A 19,274-nucleotide genomic window follows, 5' to 3' on the forward strand; every position below is an offset into this window, starting at 1 on the left:
CCGGTCCATAAACCTAACCAGTGCACAATTTAGGTTGGTATTCCGGGGATCAAAACAGGCCAATACTTCACCTCTACACGATCTGACCTCCTTGTCATTCCAGCCCCTCCATAGAAGAGCCCTTCTATCCTTCAAGGGGTTAGGACACAGACACAGTACGTGCATTAGGTCTTTCCTAGGATGGCCGCAAAGCTGATAAGATTCCAGGGCACGGTCTCTTTTCCATTTGGGAAGATGGCAAATCAATGGGATCACCCCCATTCTCAATTTTAAAAAGCAGAGCTTGGTGCGTGCACTGAAGCTGAAAGTTAAGTCATTGTAAGTACATATTCAACTTTAAATTTTGTCTTTTCGCACTTTTAAATACTTTGCACCCTGCCTTGTGGCCTACCGGGTTTTTTAGGAGTTACTTATAAATATTCAAAAGGAAGACTTTTATCTGTTAAAGGAGTTTATTTTGACAGGTTGAATTGCAGTTTTATACTGAAACAGTTGGGCTACAATTGTACACCTGTAGCTATGTTTGCATTACCACTACTGGATGGCACAATAGTTTCTGAAGTCCATCTGTGGCATTTAACATACCAGGTACCATACCAGTACCATATACTATGGATTTAGAGGTTAGTTAAATATACCAATTAGGAATATTTCAATTCAACCATGTTTAGAGGGGGAAGCACAGGCACTTTACTACCGGTTAGCAGGGGGACAATGCGCAGAGTTCTACAGCCAGCAAAAATAAACGATCCAACAAAAGGTGAAAAATATACCAGGATAATATAGAAAAGGCGGATTTCCCGCATGGACCATAGTTTTTCTTCCTGGGATTGTAACTCTTAGACTGCTGATCACTGCCTTCAACAGTAGTGAGCATTCAACCCAATGAGCCATACTGCTTGAGGAAAGCTTGGCTAGCCAGTTACAATGCAACAGCGTCCAGCCTCAGATGGCCACAGTGGAAGACAATATACACCAGGAACATGAATCAGCAACCATTGGCTGAACCAGGATGTCCTGGCTATTGGACATTGTAACTGGTGTAACTGTCTTTTAGGTACTTCTAGGCTTCATGTTTCTTTAATGGTGGGTTTACTTTCTGCTAAATTTGACTTCGGGGTAATAAACACACCTTGCATCATCCCTGAAGCCTGGCTTATAGTCTGCATAGTGCATTGCAGAAGCCTGGGTCGCCTGAGGGAAGAACCTTTACCATTGTAACAACCCAGGACTACACAGCGCAGGGCCATTGTCTAGACTCTAATTCGTCCCCACATCAAAGCCCACACAAGAAGTTGCAGCGCCTGCAGCTGTTTTCCTCTTTCTTTCCCACTCCACACTGGCCCTCCGTAGCCCGTGCCTTGCGCTCTTTGAACGTACACACTGCCTGCAGTCACGAAAACACCACGGCATTTATGTCTATTATACTGTACTGCAGATTGTATCAGTGCACCTAGTGTCACGGGCTGGTATGTGTGTGCCGGGGATTCCATATGGGAAGAAAAGCCCTCAGCTCAGTAAACTAGACTCAGACGCCTCAAACTTTATTACAAAAAAAATATATATATGATTACCCGAAGTCAGATGCGTGAAGTGCAGTTGCTGCCATCAGGGTATACATACATGCTGCACTAGAATTATATATTCACCCAGCCCTCCTGCCTCCACCCCTCCTCCCCCCCTCGCCGCATCAGACCACCCACAGAGCCGAGGAAACGCTACTGGCTGCGCGCGCCCCGGAGTTCAAAGGTTCACGAGAGAACGAGCCGATTTAATCCGTTATTAGCTGCGCAGCTCATAACCAGATTGGATGGGAACGGAATAACCCCATAGACCGGCTGCCCGGGAGTCAAGATTCTGAAAAAAGTAGCAGGGGGTGCAGGCGAGGGTGGGGTGAAAGGAAAGAGAGAGGCGAGGAGGGAGCCCGGAGAGTTGGGTTTGGAGCAGAGTGTCAAACAGCGGCAGTCCCAGCAGCAGGCGCGGCGGGCAGGGGCTGGCAGGAGGCAGAGGTCTCAGCAGGGCGTCCGGGGTCTCTCCAGGATGTTTGACAACTCGCAGTACCCGTACAACTGCTTCAACTATGATGGGGAGGACTACCCGACGTGCAGCTCTGACGAGGAGAAGAAGTTCACGCGGCCTGCGTACAGGTATGCGTGACACCTGGGTGGGATGTGTGTGCAGGATGCCACCGAGGTGTGAGGGGAGGCGTGCAGGGGTAGTGTAACGTGAAGTGTGAGGTCAAGGAATAGTGTGGCGGGGGAAGAATCAATGTCACTAAAGTGTAAAAAGACTGCGATTACATATGGGTAAAGGTAAAAAGACACTAAGAGTGGGGCAGGTGTGCAAGGAAAGTGCAGCATGTCATTGTAGCAACATTTCACCAAAGTGTGAGGTCTTCACGGTATGCCCGGAAGGGGGAGCGCATATGTCCGTAGAGTTTAAAGTTTATGATTGCATATGGGTAAGGGCAGCATGTCACCGTGATTGGGACGAGTGTGAAAGCAAAGTGTAGCATATCACTACAGCATATCACCAGACTGCGAAGTCTATGATAGTATGTTGGAAAGATATAGCATTTTACCAAAGTGTGAGGTCTTAACAGTATGCACAGAAGGGGGGCATGTGTCACTAAAATGTAAAGACTGTGATTGCATATGGGTAAAGGCAGCGTGAATGGGGCGAATGTGCAAGCAAAGTGTAGCTTGCACTACAGCATTTCACCAAAATGCGAAGTATGTGTAAGTAAGTATGCCGAGAAGATATAGTATTTCACCGAATTGTGGGAGCTTTGCAAGTATGCAGGGGTGAATCCATGTAGGTAAGGGTCAGCATATCACCAAAGAGCGGTCTGGCGTGCAAAGAGAGTGGAACATGTCATCAACATGTAAGGACTTTTATCGGATGCAGGGAAGAGACAGCATTTCACCAACGTGGAAGGGCGTTAAAAGTATGCGGGGACAGAGCATTATGTCACCAAGCTCAAAGGGTTGAGCCAGCATGTCACCAAAAGGCAAAGCCTGTGATTGCATGCAGGTAACGTGCAGTGTGCCACCAAAGAGTAGGGCTGTGGTGGAAGCATGTATAGCATGTCACTGTAGGATTTCACCATGGTGTGAGTTCTGTAATAGTATGCCCTGAAGGTGGAGTATGTCACTAAAGCGTGAAGACTTCTGCAAGCAGGTAAGGTGTCACCGAAGAGCCAACACTATGCTTATATGCACAACACGAGCAGCATGACACCAGCAAAGGGGAGCTATATGTCGGCACATATAGGGAGGAATCAATGTGTCACCAGGGTGTAAGGGTAATGCTAAAATTCTGAGAAGGTGTTACAATGTCACCAAGGTTTGAGGGCTGTTTTTGCATAAAGAGGGTAACACATTTCAATGGTGTGAGGAAAATGCTTGTAATCTAGATTTCAGATCTAGATGTCATTGTAAGGGGCGTCCTTACATTCAGATAAAGGACAGCAAAGTGTGACAGCTATGACTGCATGCACAGGGAAGAGCAGACTTGCACCGACGTGCACAAGGGGGTTTAACCAGGTGGAACGCAGTGCTTCCTTACAGGTAAGACTTTAGAAAATATATTCATGTTGTAAGCGCCGAGGATCCCACATAGAACTTAATATGTACATGTAAGGGCAGCCTGCTTCAATTGTGTAAGGGATGTTTCCATTCTGATAAAGGTCGGCATGTTACCAACTTTTGTCACCAGCAAAGCACAAGAGCGATGTTTTTCACGTTTGTGTAAAGGCTTTGCTTGTGTAGAGGCAATGGTCAGCGTGTCACTTTCAACATGGTGAGGGAGCTGACCTTACTACAGGCAGCTGTAAGCTTCCATCTTCTCTTCGTCTTCACCAGGGCTTTAAATGTGCAGGTGCTGTCCGGTACTGAGCACCTGCACTTCAGCACAGCAGCAATATATTTCATGGGAGAGTACCGGCACTTCTCAGGAGCAGGCGGGTACTCTAAATAGTGAATCCCTGCCCTTGTACATTTCCATTTAAAGCACTGGTCTTCCCATCCTTCATTTACACTATTTGCACTTTCTGGGTAACGTGGATCACAACCAGGCACCCGCCCATTGGCAGCAATTAAGCAAATGCACGAATGTAAAGCTTAAACAAAGTTTTACATTTTTTTTCCTTCTCTTAGTTTATGTTAAGTCACTTTATTGTGGTAGAAACGAAGCACTGTTTGCTCTTGTCCCTGCATAATACTATTGCTACCCGAAGAATGCAAATTGTATACATTAATTGTGATTCTTTAATTTAAGTAAGTCGGAATTGTGTTTTATTTTTTAAAGCGGCTACAGTATCTGCAGGTTTTTTTTAATAAAGGGACGTCGGGTGCATAACGAGTTTGCATTTATTGTTGTATTAGTTTAGAAGGCTGATGCTTGCAAAGGTGCTTGGTGTGTCACTGTGGTACTGTGCACAGGGATTTGAAGCTTCATGTTCCTCGGAGTTGTTTTATTTTTATTAAAGGACAAATGCACTTTTTTGATAGGTAGAAACCATCAGGCCCAAGTTGTGTGTCCGTCTTTCTACCATCTTCTATTTCAATTTCCCTGTCTTTTTTTAGTTACATCGCCTTGATCGCAATGGCCATCCAGCACAGCCCTACCAACAAAGTGACCCTGTCTGCCATCTATGATTTCATAATGAAAACATTCCCCTACTACAGATCAAACCAACGGGCCTGGCAGAACTCCATCAGACACAACCTGTCACTCAACAGCTGTTTTATCAAGGTGAGCATGAGATGGTAACCCACCCTTCCCCACCATTCTCAAATGGCACCTTTTATCTCTTCTTTTCAGTTTTAATACGTATGTTTTTGCTTGACAAAAGCTTGGAGCTAGCTTAATTTAATTCCATTTGGTTCTTAGAACATGCTTTTTATGTAGCAGCGTTTCCATCGCCTATAATGATGACTGCTCCAGCTGGCATTTTAATTTACCCAGCAGAATTTCACATTTCTTTCATTGGTTACTTAGGTGTCTGATTTGCAAACATGTTGTGGGTGTAAACAGCTGGAGTATGGAGCGGACATTAACTTGCAATTCAGTTTCAGACTTTCCCATTGGAATACATGCAGGAAAAGGAAGGACACATTGAAAGGAACGGAGTAGAACATGAGATGCCATATAAAACCTTTGTGAGGTTTCACAAAGTGTGAACTTGATGGGTTTTGGAAATATTTCACAAGTGACTTTACACTCTACAAACACTACAAAAATCTACACAACTAAAATGAGGTGTAGGTGCATTTATAGGATTGTGAATGGAACACTATACTTTCCAATGTTGCCAACAGGAAGTGGATTTTGGAGTTGATTTTTCACGGGAAATATTGGGGCATATTATCAAGGACCGGTGTTACAATTATCGCCGTTTTATCGGCAGGAAACTGCAGATAAAACGGCGACAATGGGCTTGATAATACGCCCTTGTTAATTCCCATAGAAGCCCTTGTTAACATCAGAACATGGGCTTCTATGGGAATTAACAAGGGCGTATTATCAAGCCCATTATCGCCGTTTTATCGGCAGTTTCCTGCCAATAAAACGGCGATAATTTTAACACCGGTCCATGATAATATGCCCCATTGTTTTTACTATGGACAAATGACAAGCAAAAAGAGCACGTATGCACTAATGCACCAAATCCCCGAAAAACGCGGAGGCATATTTACAATGGCATTGCGCCTCCGGTGGCGCAATGCCCTAGTCCATATTAAAGGGCAGAGCTAAGCCACTTTGCATGGCTTAGCTCCACCTGGTAAATATGGCCCTGTACACTGCAGCAAAAGGTCGAAAACAATGGGTGCTTCTGTGGGCGTTCCCATGTTACACCCATTCCTTTTTGACACTTCCCCAGATATACAAAGATCTGTAAATCTGAGGCAGCGCCCAAAACTAGTGCTTTTGAAACCGAGGCGTTAGAATGGTGCAACAAGGAGGAATACTTTTATTTCTCAACATTTTTTGATCTTGCGAACGAGCAAAATGCCATTAATGATTGTTTTAGCACAGGAAGGTGTGCCTTCCTGCACAAACACAAATTCCTGCAACCGTGCCTGTGCTTCCTCTAGGCAGCTTTTTTAGCATAAGAGAAAACACGGGGGTGCGCCATATTCTTGTAAATACAGTGCATCAATGTATTTTTTAAATGACACAGCGCGCCACAGCTAAATTGCTTGCAGCGCCACACCATTTCACTGTAAATGTGCCCCTCAATGTTTTCACCAACAGTCAATCTGTCATAGGGGGTGGTGGGAAAGACTTGACCAGAAAACAAACGGAATTCCACATTTTTCACACTCTCTTACTTAAGCAAATGTGATCTCTGTCTGTGCTTGACTCATTAGATTCAAATGGTTTCTTTCTCTCATGGTAACATTCTGTGGGCTAACGCCTAATCCTGCCCTCACCTTAATCGTGCAAATTAGCAAGGTGGCTCCAGACATCAATCTTTAATACTCAAAAAAATAGACACTGCATCCCATCTGACCACTTGAAGACGGCAGTATGTGCCACAGTGATCTATGGACTCTGGCTCGTCTCTACCTCGGCCAATTTAATTCACCTTACCCCTTGAGTTTGCCAACTTATTTCTCTAGCTATCGTAGCTAAGAGTCAATTTCAACTTGGCAGCCTGACTTACAGAACCAACCACCACAACACTCCTCCATGCATTGTTAAATTACCCTTCTTTTCTTGTGGATTAAGAAACCGTATAAAGATATCTACCCTTCAAATCTTGGTATCCAAATTCAGGATATTTCAGGATATTTCTACCATAGCAATACTACGCTGGGGTAGGTACTAATGCTGTAACCCCCATAACTTGACATAAGCAAGCAACCCACACTTCTCACCTTCAGAAAACCTCTTAAATCCCACCTCTTCATACATTTCTTGAACGAATTCCTCCTGAAGTTAATCTTAAATAATATAGCTCTAAGCTGTCCCTTTCATTGCCAACTCCACCATCACCCTGCTCACCATAATCTACGATTACATGTTTTCCTTTGGAGTGTGTTACTGTGTCTAAGAATGTATTATACACTCTGATATTTCTATTGCCTTTTGTGACTAGAGATATAACATTCCAACGATATACAGCCATTGGGTCCTTAGGAATGTAAAAAGCTTCATCTGTTATTTTCTCCTACAAACAAATATGCCCCCAGAATATCAAAGTAGGAATCTCGAGGGCACCAAACACCATATGCACAACATCGTAAGACACTATTAAGGTGCATAGATGTGGAGTTAAAAATAGCAAATATTTATTTTTCCCATAGGCACTCACCTTTCAATATTTTGTCCCTCAATATTTGGTCTACATTATTATAGTATCGTGATATTGTAAACCTCGATATTCCATAGTATAATCTGCAAGGAAATATCTTTAGGGCACATTGGGTTAATAACTTTTACTATAAGCTTGTCTGGACCTAGTTTATTCTAAAAGACCCCTATTTACAAAGTATTTTACCAATTTAATTAAGTCTACTGGATGCCAGGCAAAAACTATAATGTAGTCATCCATTGATTACACCTATTTCAGAAAATGCTAAATAGGTAAAACGCATGTGATCTACTTGTGTATAGTTTGTTAGCTCATATGGATGCTGAGTTTAGACCAGTTGGCATACCAAGGGAACTGTTTGACCAGTGGTCATAGAAATTCCAACCCTACTAGGTTAATAACTTCACACCCTCAACAACCTGTATATATTCACAAATATTTGCCACAACCTTTTCAACACGTATTTACATAGCTGACGTGCCCCTGGGAAGTTCAGGTTGAAGTTCCAGTAAATGTAGGACAGCGAACACTGTTGAGTGTAATACACAATGACAGGGAATCATTTAGGTAAAACGCTATATATATATATATATATATATATATATATATATATATATTCATCCCAAACGCCTAGAGCTTCTGAGAGGCACCCAACATTCCTCCACCCTCCGGGTTTCTTTCTCAGCGCACTTGTCCCTCTTGCATTTGTCACATTTGCCCGACGTGTTTCAGGGAATTCATCCCATCATCAGGGGCTGCCAACAGGAAACACTCGTTAGGGCATCAGTAGTTGCCTTATTTGACTGCAAACACTCGACTTTACTGAAAAGCAAAAACAAACGTGGGGGCATTTAAAACGGACTACAAACCCCAGAAAGCAAGGTATGACGCTGCATTGAGCCTGCGCCTATCCGGTGGTTTGTTCAATAAAGATCCGTGAAACTACTGATGCCCTAACGAGTGTTTCCTGTTGGCAGCCCCTGATGATGGGATGAATTCCCTGAAACGCGTCGGGCAAATGTGACAAATGCAAGAGGGACAAGTGCGCTGAGAAAGAAACCCGGAGGGTGGAGGAATGTTGGGTGCCTCTCAGAAGCTCCAGGCGTTTGGGATGAATAATTTACACGTCTGCCTGTGCCGTGGGGAGTGCACCATCACCTGCTTGGAAAATGACCTTTCACAGCAACGTGAGGCGGGTGCTTCCAAACTAATTGGAGGCATCGCACATAACTCCTTTTGAACGTACAGCGCATGGACCCAGAAATGCAACCTACTACAGGACAATAATTGCCTTATTTGACTGCAAACACTCGACTTTACTGAAAAGCAAAAACAAACGTGGGGGCATTTAAAACGGACTACAAACCCCAGAAAGCAAGGTATGACGCTGCATTGAGCCTGCGCCTATCCGGTGGTTTGTTCAATAAAGATCCGTGAAACTACTGATGCCCTAACGAGTGTTTCCTGTTGGCAGCCCCTGATGATGGGATGAATTCCCTGAAACGCGTCGGGCAAATGTGACAAATGCAAGAGGGACAAGTGCGCTGAAAGAAACCCGGAGGGTGGAGGAATGTTGGGTGCCTCTCAGAAGCTCCAGGCGTTTGGGATGAATAATTTACACGGCTGCCTGTGCCGTGGGGAGTGCACCATCACCTGCTTGGAAAACGACCTTTCACAGCAACGTGAGGCGGGTGCTTCCAAACTAATTGGAGGCATCGCACATAACTCCTTTTGAACGTACAGCGCATGGACCCAGAAATGCTTTTCAGTAAAGTCGAGTGTTTGCAGTCAAATAAGGCAATTATTGTCCTGTAGTAGGTTGCATTTCTGGGTCCATGCGCTGTACGTTCAAAAGGAGTTATGTGCAATGCCTCCAATTAGTTTGGAAGCATCCGCCTCACGTTGCTGTGAAAGGTCGTTTTCCAAGCAGGTGATGGTGCACTCCCCACGGCACAGGCAGCCGTGTAAATTATTCATCCCAAACGCCTGGAGCTTCTGAGAGGCACCCAACATTCCTCCACCCTCCGGGTTTCTTTCTCAGCGCACTTGTCCCTCTTGCATTTGTCACATTTGCCCGACGCGTTTCAGGGAATTCATCCCATCATCAGGGGCTGCCAACAGGAAACACTTGTTAGGGCATCAGTAGTTTCACGGATGTTTATTGAACAAACCACCGGATAGGCGCAGGCTCAATGCAGCGTCATAACTTGCTTTCTGGGGTTTGTAGTCCGTTTTAAATGCCCCCACGTTTGTTTTTGCTTTTCAGTAAAGTCGAGTGTTTGCAGTCAAATAAGGCAATTATTGTCCTGTAGTAGGTTGCATTTCTGGGTCCATGCGCTGTACGTTCAAAAGGAGTTATGTGCGATGCCTCCAATTAGTTTGGAAGCACCCGCCTCACGTTGCTGTGAAAGGTCGTTTTCCAAGCAGGTGATGGTGCACTCCCCACGGCACAGGCAGCCGTGTAAATTATTCATCCCAAACGCCTGGAGCTTCTGAGAGGCACCCAACATTCCTCCACCCTCCGGGTTTCTTTCTCAGCGCACTTGTCCCTCTTGCATTTGTCACATTTGCCCGACGCGTTTCAGGGAATTCATCCCATCATCAGGGGCTCCCAACAGGAAACACTCGTTAGGGCATCAGTAGTTTCACGGATCTTTATTGAACAAACCACCGGATAGGCGCAGGCTCAATGCAGCGTCATACCTTGCTTTCTGGGGTTTGTAGTCCGTTTTAAATGCCCCCACGTTTGTTTTTGCTTTTCAGTAAAGTCGAGTGTTTGCAGTCAAATAAGGCAATTATTGTTCTGTAGTAGGTTGCATTTCTGGGTCCATGCACTGTACGTTCAAAAGGAGTTATGTGCGATGCCTCCAATTAGTTTGGAAGCACCCGCCTCACGTTGCTGTGAAAGGTCGTTTTCCAAGCAGGTGATGGTGCACTCCCCACGGCACAGGCAGCCGTGTAAATTATTCATCCCAAACGCCTGGAGCTTCTGAGAGGCACCCAACATTCCTCCACCCTCCGGGTTTCTTTCTCAGCGCACTTGTCCCTCTTGCATTTGTCACATTTGCCCGACGCGTTTCAGGGAATTCATCCCATCATCAGGGGCTGCCAACAGGAAACACTCGTTAGGGCATCAGTAGTTTCACGGATCTTTATTGAACAAACCACCGGATAGGCGCAGGCTCAATGCAGCGTCATACCTTGCTTTCTGGGGTTTGTAGTCCGTTTTAAATGCCCCCACATTTGTTTTTGCTTTTCAGTAAAGTCGAGTGTTTGCAGTCAAATAAGGCAATTATTGTCCTGTAGTAGGTTGCATTTCTGGGTCCATGCGCTGTACGTTCAAAAGGAAGAGGGACAAGTGCGCTGAGAAAGAAACCCGGAGGGTGGAGGAATGTTGGGTGCCTCTCAGAAGCTCCAGGCGTTTGGGATGAATATATATATATATATATATATATATATATATATATATATATATATATATATATATATATATATATATATATATATATATATCAAAATGAGTGCAATTTCTACAGTGCATACATATATGACTAAAAAGTGGAGTTTAACAAACTGCAAGAAAGAAAGAAAAAAAATCCCAGAATCTTCCCTAATGCTCTCCAAGGAGCCTTTCCATTTTCAATCATAAGTAATACCTTTAAAATTACCATTTCACTGGAGTACCCCATTGATATCCAAGCCCCTCCAATACTTAAATTGGCCGGATGGCCATGGGTCACAATGCCTGAGCCTTCCATCCTCCTATTAAGTCAGTAAACTGAGTAGCATGAAGTTGAAATGAAATTAAATGAATTTGTACTTGTATAGCGCACTTATTATACCCTGAGGTGTCTTGGCGCTATACGCATACCGCTGTGGAACCCTTCCTGGCTTTTCCCTGTGAAATGTCCACTCCTGGGCACCCCCAAGGTGAAGCCAGGCATCCCAGCGCTGTGGGGGCTGTTGTGGAGATTTAGCAAGCTATTGCCCAGTGTTGCAGAGTGGGACCCATGATTAGAATAGGCACCGAGGCGAGAATTATCAGGTCCGAGGAAATTGAGCCCAAGACCCGCCGAGGCGGGAATTGAACCCTGGTCCCGGGCCAGACCTCTGCATCAGGGTCTGCCGCTTTAACCATTAAGCCACACTTCTCCAAGTTGAACAATAGCAACACTTGTTAATTACATACCTAGCAAGATTTGTTATTAGTATACTGATATGACACATTTACATTACATCACAGCTTTGTGAACAATATCTAAGTCATTCATCACACTCACCAACAAATCATTCCATTCTGTTTGTACCTGGTTTTGTGTGTTCTTACTTGTGTCGTCTGTCTCGCAGTCTTTCTTTATCTCTTTCATACATACACATACACACACACACATACACAAACAAAATGTTATCTGATGACGTGATGCTGATGGAAGTCAGTATTCTTTGGGAACAAAAAAATAACTTTGTAGACCTAAGGTTAAAAAATGCAATGACGATAGTCATTTCCTCAACACGATTCACAACATTTGGATTCGTGGAATTTCAAAGCCTAAATTGTAGTAGTAAATCCACCAGCATGACAGATTTTCCTCGGTCCTATATTTAGAGTTTACAATGGAAAGGCAGAGTTAAGGTGGGTATTGTCCCCAAAAAATGCTACTTAGACTTTTTGGTATTTGCTAACATTTTGTAAGTTATAGCACTGAAGCACTGATTTAACTGCTGCAGAAAATGTGGGAAGGAGCACAGCTCACCCCAATGTTCACAGGTGGGGATAGAGGGCGTAAGGACGCTAACACAAATATTTTTCAGTGAGAATAGAAATCATTTTGAAATATAATTTAAAATGTCTTATCTCTAAATTAGTCTTTAATGAATCCATAAAATACACAAATGTAGTTCTAAAAAAATAGGCAGAAATGTTTCACGTAATAACTCCCACGCACATACGACAGTTCCTTACAGCATAGAAATTAACACAGCTAGCAAAGGAAAGGCTAGTATATACCTCCAACAGGAATACCTTAAAACAGACCAAGGCACGTTTTATTTAGTCATAAGTTTTTCCAATTTTAATAGATCAGACCCCTGACTGTTTTTGTGCGGAATATGGGTATATGTTACAAAAAATGTATCAAAGGTTTGGATTTTCACACATTGTTCTGCAAACTTTTCAAAGTTAAACTTTCTCATAAAAAATAGTACACACGCAGGAACACTTAGTGATGTGTGGAGTATGTGTGCACATTCACAGGTTTAGCTTGTGAATGTGCAGTCTAGGGCTGACAACATTAACTGAAGGGACCTTTGACAACAGAAAACACTGTTATTTTTCCTTTAGAATGCAAAGGAATGTTGGGAAGAAACAGTGTATTAGAGTTTATTTGGACCAGACTTGCCAGAGCTTGCCGGTGCTCTATGCACAATCAGATTTACATCAACCGCCTCCCTCTTGATTGGTAACAAAATGCACTGGAAAGACTTGAAGATTGTAATCCCATGTTCAAAGTTGTACCAGCCAAACAGAATTCACAAAGGTTTGCTCAGGTACACCCAGCCGCGGCCGGTAGTGGGGGTAAAAAAAAAAAGTCAAGCAGCTCGGATATTCACACACCACCTACTGCAAACTGAATTGGTGTCAAACACTTTAAATTGTAAACATTAGGTAGTTGCAAGTTGTACTGCTTACATTTCACTTACTGTCTGTGTTGTCTCTAACTGCCAGTTCTATGCTAGTACTGTTTCTTACTGATGGTTCTACATAGAGAGGGCCGAATTATGATCTTGGCGGATGGGATACTCCTTCACAAACAGGACATCTATCCTGTCTGCCGTATTACAAGTTCCATAGGATATAATGGAACTTGTATTACGGCGAACAGGATATCCATCACTTGACAGACTATCCTGCTTAGCAAGATCGTAATCAAGTCCTGAAAGTTAAATGAAAGTGTAAAGCTACATAAAAATGTATGTATATAGCCTGTCAGCGCAGAACGGGCTTTTCTTTAATCTTCACATATTTTCAAAATTACTTCGGGTGGGGGGGGGTGTCGATTAGGGCAGGCGGGTTGTAACACACTCTTTAAATGTTCTGTGGATGAAGGGGGTGGGTGGGGTGATCATGCAATTCCCTAGAGTGTTTCAGCATCCAATGTTTGCAGGTAAATCAAAGGTCTTGCATGATGTAGATAAGAACTTTCAAATTAAGCAGTCTGGCCATAACCGCCACAAATGTGTGTATAGTTTGCATAATGTTCTGCAAAGTATAGCCTTAAGCTCTTTACCTACAAGATGCTTAATGAAAAAAAAGTAGATTTAAACTCCTTGTTTTGTGTGTTTACACCAATGTGGTTCTAAACTGGAGACAGATGTTGTGCTGCTGCATCTGTATTTCATACACACACTAAACTGCTTTTAAATTAATGCAGGTTCCCAGGACAGAAGGAAATGAGAAGGGAAAAGGAAACTACTGGACCTTTGCACCAGGATGTGAATCGATGCTGGATCTGTTTGAAAATGGGAATTACAGGAGGAGACGAAGAAGGAGAAACATCAAGCGAGGACAGAAAGTACGTACACCTGGTCAAAAAGATGGACTGCCATCTCCTGCATTTACAGTTATGGACTCTTGCTTGCACGATGTGTCCTCTAATGAAAACCAACCTGAACCAGCACATAGACACATGGAGCCAAATGAGTACATTCCAAGAGAGATCTCCAGCACACTGACTCAAAGAAACCCTGGACTTGGAAAAACAGAATCAGAAATTAAATTTAGCATTGATTATATCCTCTCAGCTCCAGACCCAATGCCTTTGGCCAGATCTCCATATGGCATTCCAGACAAGTATAATCTGGTGGACCAACAGCAAATGCATTTCCAATTCTGGACAATATGAAGTTCTCTCTTTGTTACAACTACTGAAGATATAAAGCTTGAAGTATTGGAGTGCATTCTCTCAGCCTTCTTGTGTTATAGCAGGCCACGGAATTGCCCCCACACAGACTTAGTGATGAAATCTAATATATAGCTTTCAAAATTCAAGAACAATCTGCTATTTGGGTCTTCCAATTTCTTCGTTTTCTTTCTCCCCTGCATAGCTATAACAAACATAGAATAAATTGATATATAAAATAATCCTTGCCTATAGTTCAGTTTGCAGATGGTTGTACCCTCCGCTGCGTTCTCGCAAGCTGTTATAAATTACATTAGCAGAATGCAAGTAAAATGGATTGCATTATATTGTTTTCGGATAACTTTTGCGTTAGTTAGTATTCATTCAAAGCCATACCTCAATAAGCGCTGCAAACAATCTGTAGTCTCCTCTGAGCTTCCTTCATGATAAATGACTCAAACAAGGATGGAAGAGTAACACTCAGAAATAAACTAAGAACTAGACAGAAACACGACATATGTAACACTAGACTATTTATTCTCAGTCTCTGGTTCAGTTCATGCACTGAACCTATTGCATATTAGAGACTCATGGGCTTGAAAGGGGTATGTGCACTATACTGTTGAGTGACAAAAGTATTATTATAAGAGAGTTAATTTTACCCGCAAAAAAATATTAGCCCATGGGTTGTTGTCCATAGGTATGAAACAAGACCTATCGGAAGTAGCTTTGAAATAAAGTGTACACTTGTCACCTCGCAATAGCTAAAGCACTGTGGTATATAGGCGCTTTTTGTCTGTGTTGGTTTTTGTCAGCCCTCTCTCAATTTTATTTTCTCTCTTTTTCAGTGTTGCCCTGTCTCTGCTTCTACCACTACGTGTCTCTGTTTTCTCATAAGTCATTGCAATCGAGTTTGCGTGGTAGACAGAGTGTGATCAAAGATCCCATTCCACACAGAAAACACGTGGAATGCACCACCAAGTGAAGTTTCTGCTATCTCTGAAATGATATGGCTCCCTTTATTGTCTTTTTGTGTGTCTTCAAACCCCTAGTTGAGAAAAAATAATACTGTGCAATGCTTTGCTATCAACAAATAGATACCAATGCCGGTAGCCAATCCTCTAAAGTGTCCACTAAACAAACTTTGAAGTGAGTCCTGATGCCACCTTCTAAGGAAGGGGATATTTGTTAAGATACTGTTGGTGTTCAGCATAATTCTTTCTTCCTTTTCAATATGTGCTGTATGTCCATTTTAAATAGGTACCCCCAATAGAAGGTACCCAGCCACTACAGCACCTCAATATAAATCTCTGTTAGTCTAACTTAACTTAAAAATATTTTTAGATAAGTAATATACAGTCTAAATAACAATTAAAAATCTACTTGTCACACTCCACAAGAGAAGTCAGTGATTCAACTATTTTACTTTATTTAAAAAAAATCGATCCAAGCTCTTCTTGTGGTAGAATAACCAACTAGGAATAATTCTTTTTCTTAAATTAACCTTGATTTTGGACATTATTTAAATGAAAGATTAAAGGAAAAATATGATATTCCATGCAATAAAAATGTAATTTAGTGGCATTGCTTCTGTGTCTGCGAACAGTTAGAATCATTTCTCAAAGCCTTGCTCTTTGGGTAATTCGATTTTAGCAGGAAGAGTTTAACCCGAAATGTTGATTTAGAATTATTTATGCAATGTGTTTCAGTGTTAATATTGAGAATTGTATAATGGTAAACACATATCTCCAACAGCAGTTAACAAAATAACATTTAAAAGATATTTTTTTATTTCTTCTCAAGTGGTTTCCTATCAGATCCAAGACTCTAGCTTTATTTTGCCAGTTTATATAAACTGAGATGTTCACCATGATTACATTTAGGCGCATATTATCAAGGGATTTATCTCCGCTTTTTTGGCTTTAAAAGCCAAGAAAACAGAGATAAAATTATCTCCCTATCAGCAACAGGGTGCTAACACGCAATTTCGCATGTTAGCACCCTTTTTCTCTACGCTTCCCCTTGCATCTCTAATGAGATGCAAAGGGGGCGTTCCAGAGAAAAATAATAGGAGAAATGTTGTTAAGCGACATTTCTCCTATTATCAAGGATTTCGCTAACCCTGTTAGTGATAAAAAAAAAGCAGCGCTAACCGCGGTTAGCACTGCTTTTTTTACACCTGGTATTTTCCTGACTTAGCCATGATATCCTATGGAAGGTGGATATCATGGCTAAATTTGTGAGCCCCTATCATCAAGCTAACTCCAAACTTCGAGAGATTATCGTTGGTTTTCCAGCGATAATCTCTCATTTGGCAGTTAGCGTGAGGATTTTTATCACTTCTGAGATAAACCTTGCTAATAGCAAGTTGTCTCTGCGATAATTTCCGGCGATGCTTAGCGTTAATAAATTTGTTGCTAAGCCTCGGTAGCGATAAATATAGCTAATCGTTGGTAATATGCCCCTTAGTTCGTATCAGCTGAAGGGTGACTTGAATTTTTATACAAGAAGGTTTCACATAATTTTAAGTTATATAGCAAGGGTATTAATTTTTAAGAGAATATTATATATTTTTGTATTTTATGTTGGAACAGTTAACATCGTCACTAGCACTTGTAAAAATTGTTAAATGCACGATATACATCATTGTTGTTTGGGGAATACGGCCGTACACTGTCTGCAACATCATTAAAATTAACAGGTTTTCCCTACATCGTGTAGTATGTTTATTCTAGGTGTATTACAACGTATTGCCTTTTGTGATTTGTTTTCCTTTCTACTTTAAAACCGTAACATGCATTTGTTTTTAGTTTCAGTACCACAAGCACAATTCTCGAAAATCTGGAATTTATCAAGGGTGACATTGCTAAAAGTAGTTAAAGACAAAAAACCTGAATAAATGTGTTTAATTTCTCCGTTTTATGTATTTACGTTTGAGGTACAAACCTGGTGCAATCAGACATCAATTTGGACATCAATGTAATATGAGTCAGGGGGTCCGACAACTCCATAAATACATTTTCTTTACTCACATCCTGCTTACATGCATTCAGCGAATGCCAACACTATAATTCTAAGTGGTTTCAACTAAGACAAACCGTCTCTCTGATTTCTGTTGAACAGTTTTAAGAGAACTTTCATCTCACAAGTGGCAAGCCTAAATAAAAAACAGATCTATTCGAGATTATGGTAATTTACTGCGGTGTTTCAGTAACTACTGAAGAAAACAAGATGTTCCCTGTTGAAAAAGATGAACCCCCATCTTGTTATCGAGCCTTTATTCTGAAGTGACAACTCTTGGTTCAGTGCTAAGAAAGTGTGTGTGGTAAGTGATTGATTACTGCATGTTTCATTTATACTTTTTTCTCTTTTTAATGACCACTTTTTTGAAAATATTGGCTTCGGCTGCCCTGGGAATGCACGATCAAAGCATACAAGACGCCAGCAAGACGATAGAAAGGATTTGTGAATGCAAAATATATTTGTCTAGTTGTTCTTCATGGATGTGAGGATGGTGACTGAAACCAAATCCTAAATGTATTATGCTTGTCCTGTAATCAAAAATAGATCCACCTCGGAATATATTTGGAGCAAAGAGATAAAACAAAGTGTGCATCTAGGAGTAATAGTGCAGCCTCATCTTCTGTTTGAGATTGAGGGCCACATGTATGATGTTTGTAGCGTAGGGCGGCAAGTCACCCTGCTTCGCTGCGCTGCACTGCCCTGGGTCACAGGGAAAAGGCAAGAATGTGCCATATTTATCCAATACAGCATATTTTCTGTCCTTTTTCCTTGCCCTGGCCCTGTTTTTGCAGCCTGGCACCAACACATGCCCCCTTGCACCATGGTGCAAGGGGCCTGTGTTGCAGGCAGGATTGTTTTTGTGCAGGAAGGAGCACCTTCCTGCACAAAAACAATCCTGAGAGGCTTTTTCCTCTTTCTATGTGTGCTGCAGACATAGGAAGAGGAAGTAATGAGGAGAAATAACAATATTTCTTCGCATTACGTGTTTCCTGGGAGACGTATTCGTTTGGTGCATTCCCAGGTTAACAAGGGATTGTAAATTAGGAAATGCGTCAGAAACCATGGGAGTTGCTTGGGAACACCCATGGGAACACCCATTGAACACCTACCTTGGGCAGAGTAATACAATGTAGTGATTTGCACTGTGTTGCATTGCTCTAGATTTTTGGAGCCACACAAAGTGGCTTTGTGTGGCTTCAAAAATCTGACTTATGGTTTGCGTTGCTCTTGCACCACGTTGCAAGAGTCATGTAAACCGAATCCTAAAATGGCCCATCATTCTTTTGAGAGAAAACCATATTTAAAGGGCTGGAGGTATGTGTATGATGCATGCGCATGATCTAATGGTCAACATGTAAAGCAGCCTATGCATTGAGTGCCAACAAAAGATTTTGGTCTCAGTTACCAAATTCACATGCGTTGTACATTTTTCTGGCTTTTCAGTGCCCATAAAACCGTGACTGCTATTAAGAGTCGTGTAAGTATGACCTGTCAGTGCTTCTTTCTTCCTGAACAATCGGAAGTAGTGGCATTTTGAAAAGTTTTGACTTCTGGGATTTGGTGTGCTGTATCTGTGCCTGTAAAACCAAATATTGTGGGAAAATATTTTGTACCAGTTAATGGAATTTAACGATTAAGTTTGGGTTGTGCAACAAATAACTGGTAATTGAAGTATTTTTTATTCTCACTGGTGTTCTAACTACTTAAGAAAGCAAAATGTTATGTGTGGTGTGCAGCTGACTGATTTCATTTTTATTTGTTAATATTTGGACATTTGTAGAACACTCATGTGCCTTAAAAGTCAACATGAGAGCTTGTTTTGAGCTAAAAGAAGTAAGGAGAGGGAAGAAGAGAGAAGTGGGGAACACCTACCATGGGAAAGAAGCAACAACAAGAATCGTTTATTTATCTAAAAGCAATATTGTACAAGAGGATATGCAATCATTGCAGGTTGGTACGATGCTCGTTATTGAGGCAAGACGACCACTTTAGGTCTGCCCCTGCACATCAAGCCTCTGGCCACTTTACCA

General features: G+C 42.1%; 1 protein-coding gene across 1 annotated transcript; it reads left to right on the plus strand.

Annotated features, from left to right (window-relative positions):
- Nucleotides 1-1,858: 1,858 nt before the first annotated feature.
- On the plus strand, nucleotides 1,859-16,931 carry FOXL3 (forkhead box L3). The gene is made up of 3 exons (XM_078664190.1): nucleotides 1,859-2,147; nucleotides 4,587-4,755; nucleotides 13,753-16,931. The coding sequence occupies exons 1-3, from the start codon at nucleotides 2,041-2,043 to the stop codon at nucleotides 14,221-14,223; spliced, it is 747 nt and encodes a 248-aa protein (XP_078520316.1). The 5' UTR covers nucleotides 1,859-2,040; the 3' UTR covers nucleotides 14,224-16,931.
- The last annotated feature ends 2,343 nt before the right edge of the window (nucleotides 16,932-19,274 follow it).

The sequence above is a fragment of the Lissotriton helveticus genome, chromosome 10, assembly GCF_964261635.1.
Source record: "Lissotriton helveticus chromosome 10, aLisHel1.1, whole genome shotgun sequence".
Classification (NCBI taxonomy): domain Eukaryota; kingdom Metazoa; phylum Chordata; class Amphibia; order Caudata; family Salamandridae; genus Lissotriton; species Lissotriton helveticus.